Raw genomic sequence first — 13,779 nt, 5'->3', positions numbered from 1 at the left:
AGCTTGGTTATAGTAATCCTAGTTTTTCAATTTTTCAAGAAACTTCAGATTAATATGGGTCAGACTTTGAGTTGGTATAATTTATTTGTGATCTTTATGTGGTAAATTGTTTCTTGAACCAAAAATGATTTAGAATATAGTACTGTAAGCTCTAAAATCAAAAGTTTTACCATGACATCACTTGAATCATCTGTTAGGAAAAGGCATGCTAATATATTCTGCATTGTAATTATTCCTAGATTTCTGTCCTTACATCTATTCAGGAAGCTTAATTTATATGAAACTACATCTAGCTTGGGATAGGAAATTAAAGCACCTATCACATAAGTATCTATAGAGACATCTGCTTTTAGATGGCTTTTAACTTGACCAGTTACAGACATGTACTTTTGGATGAACAGAATAGCACTGTAGTTTTACCATGATTAATTAACTTGCTTCATAGAAGTGCCCCATGCCATTTAGGATGTTGTAGGACATCTGATGTGGCCTCAGCTGCTGCTTCAGCAAGCTGTGCAAGTCTCCTGTAAAACATGTGTTGCATCTGCCAGTTGTGCATTCTGATAACCTATAGTGTGTGAAGGGATGCCTGGTAATAGGCACTTAGAGAACTGAGCTGAATTCTGCTCACTCTAATATCCACAACTCCAGCTGATGACAGTAGAGCTGCTGCCATCTATTACACAGATGATGTAGGTAAGTAAATTTAGAACATGGAGTTTCTTTTAATTAGTTTGTAAGAAAAATAATGTTTTAAGGGAGATTAGCATATGTTATTGTAAGTCTTCTGAATTTTTCTACTTTTAGTGGTGTGAAGGTATGAAAGTTCATGTATTACTAAAAAAATCCATACTGAAAGTTCTTTTGCCTCTTACAGTACAGACTCAGTTTGGAATTCCTTTTGAAACAATTAATCCCCAAGATGCAATTTTTCAATAGTTACTTCCTTTATTAAAGAGGTTTACTAAGGAACAAAGTGAAGTGGTAAAGACATTACTTTAAAATAGAAGCTGTTTTTTAGAGAAATTTACAGTAAGATGAAATGGAACATTTATTATATCTTTTTCAGGAGGCCTTGTTGTGATTATAGGTAATTCCTGATGGTTTTTTTTAAGAAGAAATCATTATTCCTGCATCTGTAGATATTGTACATTCAAGTACTATTCCTTACAGTGCCATATTTGTCTTACACAATTGGACTTTTAGGTGAATAAGATAAGCATTGTATAATTGCTATTAAAGATAGCCTATACATGAACTGTTTTTAAGATCTAGTATTTAACATATACTGTATGAGTGAAAGAATACCAGTTCTTTTCTAAAAAACTTGTAATTTCTTTCTTGTGCTTTCCTATCTGTACTGTAAAACTAGGGTTTTTCACTTATTGCTGGCCTTAGGGTAATAGCCTTCTATAGGCCACTGCATCTTTAATGTGAGTTTAATATCTCTGAATACCTCTGCAGGTGGTAAGATCTATTGCTTGCATCTGTTGGCAGCTCTATTCCACATATATATATATATATATGCAGAAGACAGTAATCTTGAAACAAAAATTTCTTAAGATGTTATTTCTAGTAATGTTGAGCTTTTATAAATGCAGATATCAAAAGTATAAATTCAGTTCTTATTTTTAAAAGATTTTCTTTACAGTTCAGTTAATTTGGTGCACTCTCCCTTCTGCCTCCATTTCCCCACAGAATACAAATCCCAACTTGTATTCCTTCTCCTTTTGCTTCCTTCCAAGCATTTTCAGCAATGGCTTGGAATCACAGAACAAGTGGAAGTCATCTAATCCAACCCTTTCCTGACACAGATATTAGTCACACAAATAATGTGAATGAATATACAGCCTTCTATCACTTCTTATCCATAACAGTTATTTTTCTGTAAACTAGTAAAAAAAATGTGAAGGATAGGAAAACAAGTGACTACCATTCTTTGCTATGTAATCTGCTTTAGAATTTATCAGTATGCTAGTGGGTGATTTCTTGACCCACAGCCTCTTAGTGTTTGAAATGGAACCATTTTTAGTCTTATTTGATAGCCTTAAAGGAAAGAAAGGAAACTTTTAAATTTTATCCTTTCTGCCATTATACAGATAGCTTCGGTTATTAAATTTTACTGTATCTGGTCAAGCAACTTCTGTTATGGGAAATTGTCAGGTTGCTGGCATTTTAATTGAAGCAAGCATTATACTTTACTCTTGTAATAATTCTGAAACTTTTAAGGTTTTTTGGTTCTGGCTTGGATATTAAAGAAACCTAAAAACTTTAAGCAAATAAATCACATTAAATTTAATGAAACTTAGACATCTAGTTCCCAGAAGAACCTTTGAAATCCTCGCCCATTTTTCTTTTATTTTCTTTGGGGCTTTTTTTAGCATCAACAAAGCCACCAAAAGTAAACTTGCTGCTGATTTATGAGTGGAAAATAAGAACTGAAATATACTGCTAAGTATTTTTAGGGTTTTAAGTGTCTTGTCACTCATCCAATTCAACCTGAAAAGGTTTAGCTCTCAGCATGCAAGTCATCTCATTTCTTTAAAACTGCATAAATGTTAGCAATATGAGTACTCACATTACTTACTTTAAATCTTGGAAATATTTACTCCTTCTGATTGAAATATGTACTTCAAGATAGGAGTACCTTTGCCATAGGATTTTATGAAAAACTTTATTGTATTTCAACACAAAGAGTGGCATTCTTTGATGTGAAACAATAAATAAAACAATAAGAATAAGGTAATTGCTTAATTTGCACAGTTTCTTCTTGTTTGTCTAAGTATTGTATCAGCAGAGCAGCCAGTAGGCACTGCCTGGATAGATTTAGTAACTGGAGGACTTACACTATGTTCTGAAAGTTCAGAGCCCCAGGCATGAAGGCTTGATTTTAGCAACTGAGATAATTCATTAAAACACTGGAGTTTACTGTAAAATTCAAAACCACCTGAAATTTGGTTCCATTAAACATTTTGAGGTACTGTCCTCATTTTCTGAATCAATAACCTGATTATTGACATCCTTTTAAGTACTGTACTGCTTATATAGTTTGTTTGGTAGTGAAAAAAATCTCTACTAGGTCTGTTCTTAGTCTGCTTGCAGGAAAAACTTTGTAATCTTGCCTTTTTGAAAAGAAGTCATGACATATAAAACCACCTGTGGTAGGGCTGCAATGGCCAGCTCTGATTGTGAACTTGGCTGATGGCCTAGTCATGGGAATGCTGAAGTCAGAGCATGGGAGGGGAGAGCCATGCATTCAAGGAGAGGATTGAGACAACATCAATTTAAATCATTTAACTTGCAGCCATAAAGGGGTGTTGTATCATGGTAAAACAGTACTATTATAATATGGTGTTAAAAGCTGGTGCTTTTGATTTTCATTAAGACAAAAACTTTAGAAAAGTTTTAGGGTTACCATCTTTTACCTTTCTATTACATATGTAATAGAAGGCAGCGATTAGTAGGTCTTAACAGTAAAAAATTTTTCTAGTTAGAGTATTGTTGATGCTTTTGTTTGCAGTCTTAATCAGCAATGATCATGAAGTATTTCCTATATGGGAAGAGTGTGTGCACCAATGTGTCCCATCATTAAAACCAGACAGATTATTTTATCTTAATATATATAGGGTGAATTTAAAGACTGTTTTTATACTTCGCAGTTCATACTATACAATAGTTAACAGTTCATCTTTTCAGAACACACTGGGTAAACATTGATGCCTTTAAGAATATTTGGCATACTGATTTTGCCTATAGTCATCATTTGAAAATAGGCAGTAGACCTAAGTAGTTTATAGCTTAATAATTTAATTTGTATTGCTACCATCTGAAAGGCAATGAATAAAGTTACATTCAAAATTTAGGGGTGAATTATGTTGTTCCTTGTATCTGTTCCTTTGAACCTCAGTAGTGTATTTTCCCCTTTCTCATTCAGATCATTGCATTAGTATTAAAGCTACAGGAATGTTTAGTGCTTTTTATCTCTTATCCAGTAAAATCTAGAAGGCCAGCACAAGGCATATTTTTCTTGGCACAAGCCAAGGATATACCTTATTATGTTTCTTCTGTGTATATAAAACCCCATGATCTTGTGCATTTGGCATGGTTAAAATGAAAGTGGGTATTTGTTTATTCACCAATAAATATGTATAGCTGGAAACAATTATTTTCAAAGTATCATTCATATAAATTCTCCGAACTGGACTTCTTATTTGTCTTGACATATGGGTATCTGTGGGGGTATAAAAGCCAGCTGTTCTTTAGTTGTGACTGTCCTTTAATTGCATCTCCAGGATGCCTGTATATGAAGTGTCATAATGATATCTCACTACATCTTGAGGTTGACCAACTAATACAGAGATGTTAATGTGCCCAGGTAGCCAAGAAGGCCAATGGCATCCTGTCTTGTATGAGAAATAGTGTGGCCAGCAGCACCAAGGCAGTGATTGTTCCCTTGTGCTCAGCATTGGTGAGGCTGCACCTTGAGTGCTGTGTCCAGTTCTGGGCCCATCACTCCAAGACATTGAGGTGCTGGAGCATGGCCAGAGAAAGGCAACAAGGCTGATGGAGGGTCTGGAGCACAAGTCATATGAGGAGTGGCTGAGGGAGCTGGAGGCATTTAACCTGGAAAAAATTAGGCTCAGGGGAACCTTATCACTGTGTAAAACTACCTGTCAGGAGATTGTAGTGAGTTGGGGAACAGTTTTGTCTCCCAAATAACAAGTGAAGGACCAGAGAAAATGGTTTCAAGCTGCACCAGGAAGGTGTAGAAAAAATTATGTGATGGAGAGGGTTGTGAAGCATTGTAACAGGCTGCCCTGGGAAGCAGGGGAGTCACCATCCCTGGAGGTAAGTAAAAGATGTGCAGATGTGGTGCTTAGGAGTAGGTTTTCATAATGGACTTGGCAGTGTTTGGTTGAACTCAATAATTTTAAGGGTCTTTTCCTAACTAAGTGATTTTATTTTGCAGTATGTGGGCAGGCACATACTTGCCTGTCTTTACATTTCACTACTGTTAGTACTATTTACTACTATTTTTGTCTGGGTGGTGATTGTTGTTGTTGATTCAATAATTAGACTTGTCTCTATGACTTTCTCTTCAGTAGTTCAAGAGGTGTTCCTAAGGTGAAGTCTTGGTACTGTCCAATTATGACAAAGGCCTTCCTTTAAACTGCTTGGGACTCATCTCATACAAGAATAGGAATGAGGAGTATAAGGAGACAATCTTGCCAAGCAGCTCAGTGTTTCTCTGAGTAGCTTCTAACAGCTAGAGAAGCCTGTCAATGGCTGTGTCTTCTGAAATGATCTTTGAAGGTCATTTCTTTTAGATTCTGAAAGGAAGGATGCATTGACATTGTTCTGTACATGGTGGCATTTGATGTGGTCTAACTGTGGTATGTGTTTTCATTGAACAGTTGTAGATGGTGATGATCATGACTGTTACCATCTTCTGAGTTACTGCAATATTAAAGGTCTATCTTTACACCCATCTCAGTTACAAGTTAGAGGTGAGACAGAACACAGGAATTCTGATGGAGTGTCCACCAGCTGGCAACTAAGCTCCACACAACCACTTGCTCACTCCCCCGCCAACAGGATCAGGGAGACAATCAGAGGGGTAAAAGCTAGAAACTCGTGGGTTGAGATAAAGACAGTTTAATAGGGAAAGCAAAGAATTTATTCAGTGCTTCCTATGGGGAGGCAGGTGTTCAGCCATCTCCAGGAGAGCAGGGCCCCATCACATGTAATGGTTACTGGAGAAGACAAATGACATCACTCCAAATGTCCCCCTCTTCCTCCTCCTTCCCCCCAGTGCTTACACTGAGCACGATGGCACATGGTCTGGGATCTCCCTGTGGCCAGTTTGGGTCACCTGTCCTGGCTGTGTCTCCTCTCAACCCCCGAGGCACCCCCAGTCTCCTTCCCAGTGTGGCAGTAAGAAAAGCAGGAAAGGCCTTGGCTCTGTGTAAGCTCTGCTCAGCAATAACAGAAACATCTCTGTATTATCAACCCCGTGGTCAGTAAAAATCCAAAACACAGCCCCATACCAGCTAGGATGAAGACAATATTTCTACCCTAGCCAAAACCAACACAAAAGACAACTCAGGCTTTAAAATGCAGGTATGTATTCTTTCCTTTTGCTTCCACTAAAGCACTCCATGAGGTGACATGTAGAACCTCTACTTGATTAACTGAGGGGATAGTAGCTTGAACAAGACTTGGGTGAGGGGGGCAGTAGATGAACTAAAACTTAGAGGGGAAAAAATTGGGAAGTCTGAGGCATGGGTATACTTGTTTGCATGAGAAGTCTTTGCTGCCATTAGGATCTACTTGTGGAAGCCAGTTTTGTACAGAAATATGCATGCCACAGAATAGGAGTAGCACCAACAGAAATAACATGGTTCTTTCTCTGAAGCAGTAGCTGCTCATATATCTCATGACTTCAGGCAATTTTTGGGTCTTATGAAGTATATGATAGAATCAGTATGACACTGGAAAAGGTGAAGGAGAAATCTTCCCGATCCTGGATATCTTACATGCTTTCAGCACTACAGTGATACATAGAAGATTCTGGAGCCTACAAAAGACATACAAGCTATGAAGTGATGCTGTGTTTCTTTCAGGGGATATGAATGTATTTTCTTGGTACCATGCTTGTGTGTAACAGACAAGAGGAAAGAAAAAGAGGTCTTGTGATACAATGTTTAGGAGTGAAAAAAAGGAAGGAAAAAAGAGCTAAACAAGATGTATCCAATTGGATTTGGATATATCATTTACTTGCCTTCCAGCCTCTAGGTGTACTTGCTTGTTTATCATCACCTTTTCTAAATAGGGCATTTTGCCTCTATTCAGTCACACTTTCATGGACAGTTGAAACAGGATTTTCAAGAGAAACTAAACTGTGTGACCAAGTTGCTTCCAGTAAACTGGCAGCCACAGCTGTCTGACTTAATCTTTCACACTTCCTTGAAAATAAAAGCTGTGATCCTTCCACTAAAGTGTAACTAGTTTCATTTATATTTTTTCCCCATTCTTTATTGTATTCTGATGTGAAGGCTGGTTTTAAGAGTTTGAAAAATCTTTTGAAACTAATTTCACTTTATTTTGGCTATTACCTCCTACTTCTCTAAAGCCTGTATTTAGATCACTGTAAACCAAGGGGATCTGGAAATTATAAAGGAATGGTATATGCTATTAAATTCCTATCCCATTTCATCATCCCTTTTCAGGAATGCCTCCAATAAGAGATGACTGAGAGGAGTATCCTTAGAATACAGGAACAGGGAGTACTTACCTCTTAATTTTTTTTCACCTAAAATAAGGATATTATATTCCAGATCTTTGATAGTTTCCTGCATAATTGTAAAATTTCAAGTCTCAGTGGATTATTTTTGTCTGCCTAGTTCCTTAGGTAAATCTTCAAGTTTGATTTGTGGTTATCAGTTTTCAGGACTTTTCACAGTTGTTCAACCATGCTGAGAATGTATACTGAACTTTGCTGGTAAGAGCATCTTGTTATCAGCATACAGTCTTGCTCTTGTTCTTTTGAAAGCAGTGGTATTAACTAAATGTTTGGAGGTCATGCTCATGAGGCAAAGGATCCACAGTTTGACTCAAACATAGGATTGAGAGCAGTGTTATTTTACATTTATCATGAACTTACTCTCTCTCATAATGGAAACAGGTATGTTTCAGATTTTGGCAGGAACTGCAGACCTCTGGCATCTACATGACATTATTTCAGTCCTCAGCTATTCTGCAGAGAGATAACCAGTACATAATTCAAATGGTGCATAGATATAGTGTTGAAAGTCCTGCAACAGATTCTCTTCAGGCATGAAATGAGATATTTTTCTCTCATATACTTACTCAGCCTAATGCATCTCCTCTGAGGTATGAGTAACTAGTTTTGTGTTTTGAAGATACAATCTTGCTCAAATGTTTTAAATGGACATGGGGTCAACAGGCAGGAAGGAGGACTCTTGTCTCTGTGTTTCGTGTTGGTTTCTTTGCCTCCTTTATTTTTCCAGATTTTACCTTGACAGAAAGCACTTTCACAACAGTAAAAGATTTTTTTCAAGGAACTATTAATGTATATGAGGGAACATCCATCAACTACAGTATAAGGACTACTGCAGCCATGAACAAGAACTGCTAAGTTTTAGTTACGAGTAGGCTCCAGCCTTAACTCCTTGCTTGGATCATTCTAATCACCCAGGAGCAGAAATTATCTGTACTATAGCAGAGGAGGCATTTGGGAAACTTAAGGCTAATTTTGCACTGCACATTTAAAGTCACAGTTTAGGCATTCAGGCAATATTTGGTGTTAGCTCATCTAGTTAACTCTCCCATTCAGTCCTCAATCCCTTTGCCTATTCTACCTGATATATATAGCCTTAGAGTACTGGACAAGTCATGTATTGGTTTTTGTTGATTGTGTCACTATCTCAGATGACCTGCATGCTCTTTACTTGACAGCCAGTGAAATGCATCTGGTTTCTGAGTTTCAGAGCTTTCTGTTCCAAAACCAGACACTAACTAGACTGATTTACAAGTTAATTAAGATATGTTTCTAAGCTAGTGGCATTCTGTTATGGAGTAACTGCACCAGGGGCAAGGAAAGAACTCTGCCTGGTCATCTGTAAAGCCTTTGATAGAGCCCCCCACTGCAATCTGGCCAGTAAATTGGAAAGATAAGGATTTGATGCATGGACTGTTAGATGGATAAGGAATTGACTGGATGGCCAGTCCAAAGAGGTATCATCAATGGCTCAATGTCCAAACAGAAACCAGTAATGAGTGGTATCCCTCAAGGGACCATATTGGAGCCAATACTTTTTATTATCTTCATCAATGACACTGACAGTGTAATTGTGTGCACCCTCAGCGAGTTTTCAGGTGACACCAAGTCCAGTGATTTGGCTGAGTTGCTTGAGGGAAGGGATGCCTTCCAGAGTGACCTTGAGAGGCTTGAGGAGTGGGCCTGTGTGAATCCATGAAGGTCTACAAGGTCAAGTGCAACAACCATGTCCAGTGAAAAAAGTCTCTGTTAATGCTATACACATGTAATCTTCTTGCATAGGTTTATGCTGTAACAAATTCTCAGTTGTAAGTGCCTCTTATATCAACCTAAATGGTATTAGAATCAATCCTTGGAACACTTATTCCAAGTGTCTTCCAATTCTTGGAATAAGCCAAAGATCCTCCAGATCTCATTTCAGATTCCTCTCTGACATGATTTTGGAATGCCATATGAACCCATATTCTGTTTCTTCTTTGCTGAAGAAAAATAAAATTTGAAAGAGCTGGGCTGGAATTAATCTGCCTTAGCCTCATACATCTGAAAATTAACCATCCTGTCTCTTTCCATAGTAAAGGGATGAAGAAATGAAATAGCTACTCTTCATGTCTTGTATGGAAATGTATGTTTAAATACATATCTCTATATAGTCATGTCTACAGAACAGTTCATCCCTTCTCCTTCTCAATTGACCATTGATGGAATTTGCTCCCTATAAGTTACATGAGTTGAGATGGATGTGATAATTGTGCTATTGTAAAATGGCAGTTCCTATAGGAACATACTTTGACTGTGGAGAGGATAAATGTCCAGAAATATCCTTTCTAAGTTTATCAAAGTAGATCTCAAAGTATAAGAACACAAATTATGGGCTTGATTGTGGTAATTTTGGTATTAGAAAAATGATAGTTTATTCCACTCAATTCTGCCTAAATTGTGCTTGAGCATTTCAGATACCTTTTGTAAAGGCTTCTGAGTTTGTCCATGCCCAGTGGATTCAGCCCTTTTGAGAGTATTTGTGAGTATTTGTATTGTGAGAGATGTTCCTTATTCCCACCTAAGACTAATTGGCTACTTGCTGGTTAGTAGCCAAGAAAGGAGTCTGTATGGAAAGAAGCAAACAATAGCTGTACTTCTCTGAAATATGTTCTCCACATGGGTTCTGAAGCTCTCTGGCTCCTCCCCTACTCTTATTGAATCCTCTACTTCCAGCTTGTTTATAAACAAAGGAATGAAGGACAGTGCTGCATATTGTGTTCTCTCCAGTTCAGAGAAAGGTGGGGCATGAGTTGGGAGCCAGTGCTCTATCAGTTCTAAGTTTTAGCAGTATTACTTGACATCAGGTGAACAGAATTTATACACTGCAAGGCTGTGGTTTCATAAGCGATTTGAGCCAGTTCAAGTGGCTCTAATGACTTCTGAAAGAAGTCTGTTCTTCTTCCCCTTTCCCTCTGTCAGCACTTGTGTTGGAGACTGCACAAGAAATGAGAGCATATTGACCAGTATAACGTGATTTTTAAAAACCCCAAAAATTTGCAGTTGGATCAGTTCCTTGATCATTTTATAGCCTTGCAGCCTTAGCACAAGCTTGAAGGGAGGAAGGGCAGTACTTCTGTGTTTTGTGGCAACTCTTGTTTACATAAGGCTGTCATTCGACTACTGCTTTAAGCCAGAATTCACGTGGATGAGATATCTGAAGCTGTTACTTGGAGTGCATAAATTTTTATACTGTTTTTATGAAAAATAACTTTCAAAGTAGTTCACTTTGGTGTATGGAATTGACTCATGAATTTTACTATCTGTCTGCAAGAGTATGTATAAAAATGCCTGTTGGGTATATAAATTCAAATTTTATGAATGCAGAAAGCTACCTTTGTATATGTCATGTTTATTTTCAATACAGTTTTACAGCTCAGTCTAGCTTCCATTAAGAGCAAGATAAAAACTTATTTGTTCAAAGTTGCTTTCTAAGACTCTCTAATATTTCAGGTATTGATTCTGCAAATCATCCATATAAAGCAGCTTATGCCTCTCAGTCACAGTAACAGTACTTTTTTCCTTTCTTTGATATTTTATCAATAAATTGTATAAGTGTACTTTTTACATTATTGGGAAGTACATAATTTCAACATGTCTGTCTGCTTGGAAATGACAATAGAAGCTATTTGGGTATTAAAAACTGAGAAACTGGTTTTTTTTTGTCACCATGTCCTTGGGTAGAAGATACAGTTGGATGCATGAGATACCTGCTGTGTGGTGGCTTGGTTTGCTTTGGTAATTTGTTTGTTTCATTAAAAGAGATAGTTTGCCAGGTGAGTTTAATACTCTAATCTTCTTTTTCTCTTTAGGTTGCAGCTATTTATAAAGATTCAAGTATTGGAAATCTTATAAATATAGTTATTGTCAAATTAATTGTAATTCACAATGAACAGGTAAGAAAAAGAAATATTTAAAAGATTTCTTTCTTATATAAGAAACAAAATGCATGAACTTACATTGTACTTACAAAGTTTTTTTTTAGTTTAAATATAAAATACTGTTTTAAACTACATAATTTTGTTTTAAAATAGGAAACAATATGTCAAATGCAATGTTAACTTCAAGGCCTGTATTTAATGCCTCTATTTTCCTGTCTGTATTAGTACAGACCTATACTGACATAAATCAGATAGTATATGAAAGCTTATGGCAGAACTACCTGAAGTGTGGTTATGCTCATGGAAGCATGGTGGGAAAATGGCAGTTTTTATAGAGAGTTTTGATGGCACACTTTCAGCCCTAACAGCTGTAGTATTTTAAGATTGTAAGAGGTACTTGCTTTTCAAATACGTGGATTTATATTTATTTATTATAAATGTCTTGTCACTATATTTTCTAATACTGAACACATGGTAAATGCTCACATACATTGTTTAGAATAATGGGTTCTTATGACTGATGACTTGTAGCTGAATTCAGATCTGACCCTTCAAACAAATGTGCTGAGGGAATTCTTATGTGGGGTCCTGCTGACTTTCTTTCCATGCACAAGTCATTACTTTGTAGACTAGCAGCATGAATGACAATGCAGTAAGTGCAAGTGCATGAATATTGAAGCCCTTATTTGATGTTTTTGGCCATTTCTTGCTTAGGAAGGACCAGCTATCACTTTTAATGCAGCTACCACTCTGCGTAATTTTTGCTTATGGCAGCAAGCACAAAACACTTTGGATGATACTCACCCTTCTCATCATGATACTGCTGTTCTCATCACTAGGTACAGTATCTAAAAGCCACAGTTACCCACCTAGGTGAGACAAATGCTTCAGTTTTGTTTTTACTATAATCTTTTAACCATTCCACTGACATTATTCATAGATAAGTGAATAACACTATCTTGCCCTTCCAAAACACTGATTATCAATATGTGAGGCATTGCTCTGACATTGCTATGTTGATAGATAAGCATCTGATTATCCTTCCATCAAAGATAATAGAAATTAGTTAGACCTGAAAGCATTGCAAGGAAGTTAAATCTCTAGTTTTGGTACATACATGTGATAGGGGAGGAGTATTGTTAGAGTCAGCTGAAGGATGCAGTGACAGACAGCTCCTGATAGCCCTGATATAATCAGAACTATGAAAAGCTTAAAATGGAAAGCATATAAATATTAGTATGTTTTCTGCCTGTACAACAGTCACCTTAGTGAGGGTTCTGATGTTCATTCACTGGAATAGTCTGTTTTTCACTGATTTTTCTCTCAATAAGGTTTCAAGTATACTGCAATTTGCATGTTTTTCAGCATCATTTCATACTTAAGCTACCTTCTGCATTCTAGAGAAAGAACATAATAAATTTTTATTCTTTGCATGCTAGATAAAAGGCATCACTGTGGGCTTAGTCTGGTGAATTTAAATTACTTCTTTCACTAGAATACAAATGGTTTGAATGGCCTGTAACATTAAAAAATGAGAATCAGATTTGCAATTGCTGTAACTAGTCTAGCAACAGTGAAATACTTTTCAAATATTCTTTTATATACTGTAATGATTTGAAATAAATATTTTCTTTCAAGGGAAGATATCTGCAGAGCTAGAGAGAAGTGTGATACTCTTGGTGAGTTACTCTCTTTTTCATCAGTATGATTTTACATATATAAGAATATCAGTGTCAATATTGGTTTAGGAATAGTCAGAAAAGAGATACAAAATTTAAACCACACAGACAAAAATAATGGTTTCCCATTTCTTGTTGCTATTCTCTCCTGGCATGTACTTTGGTGCCAGGTGGTTGTTTGTTTTGTGTAAATTTGCTGCATACTTGAGGCACAACTTTTGACTTGAGTGCCATAACATTCACTGTAATGCATGGCAACATGTGAAAATTCATTCCCTTAAGCTTTTATATAAGGATTCAATTTTGCAGGTTTAGCAGAGCTAGGTACAATGTGTGACCCACTACGCAGTTGTTCTGTAAGTGAAGAAAATGGATTGAGTGCTGCTTTTACTATAGCACATGAGCTTGGACATGTGTAAGTACCTATGACTTGGCAGGTAATTTTTTTTTTTTTTTGTTTTAAATTTGCTTTTAAATGTGACCAATTTTCAGCAGTGGGCTTTGCATTTCTAAGAGGGTGCAGTCTGATATGGCCTTTTAGAAGAGTTATTATTTTTGCCCCTTGTGGTGAGCCTGGTTAAGAAATTGTGAGTTTTATAATTTGGTTGGTATCCTGAATTCTAGGAAAAGCTGTCCAAAAGATGAATTCTGTCCTTTTGTCATATGAACTGGTTGGGACACTGGGACATACCCTAGATAGTGCAACATAGTCATGTTAACTCTTAAGTGTATTCTAGCTCTGTTAGGAATTTACCTTTAAGAAAAGACAATTGTTAATATAACACAGAAATATTCTTCCTTGTGTTTGATCCTTTCAGAGTACAGTAGAGTAACACAAAGAGAAATACTTTACACTGAAAATTAAGAGGAGATGACAGCATTT

The 13,779-nt window shown here is 36.7% G+C and overlaps 1 protein-coding gene across 1 annotated transcript in view; it reads left to right on the top strand.

The window, feature by feature from the left end:
• The window catches only part of ADAMTS20 (ADAM metallopeptidase with thrombospondin type 1 motif 20), an 85,551-nt gene that overhangs the window by 15,753 nt on the left and 56,019 nt on the right, over positions 1–13,779 (top strand). Inside the window, 4 exon segments of the mRNA XM_036401473.1 lie at positions 11,149–11,232; positions 11,932–12,056; positions 12,856–12,896; positions 13,206–13,311. Of these exon segments, the coding sequence (XP_036257366.1) occupies positions 11,149–11,232; positions 11,932–12,056; positions 12,856–12,896; positions 13,206–13,311 (356 nt within the window).

Source organism: Molothrus ater, chromosome 5, assembly GCF_012460135.2.
Source record: "Molothrus ater isolate BHLD 08-10-18 breed brown headed cowbird chromosome 5, BPBGC_Mater_1.1, whole genome shotgun sequence".
NCBI classification, from domain to species: Eukaryota; Metazoa; Chordata; class Aves; order Passeriformes; family Icteridae; genus Molothrus; species Molothrus ater.
The sequence above is the reverse complement of the archived record's forward strand: the minus strand, read 5'-3'. Positions and strand labels throughout refer to the sequence as shown.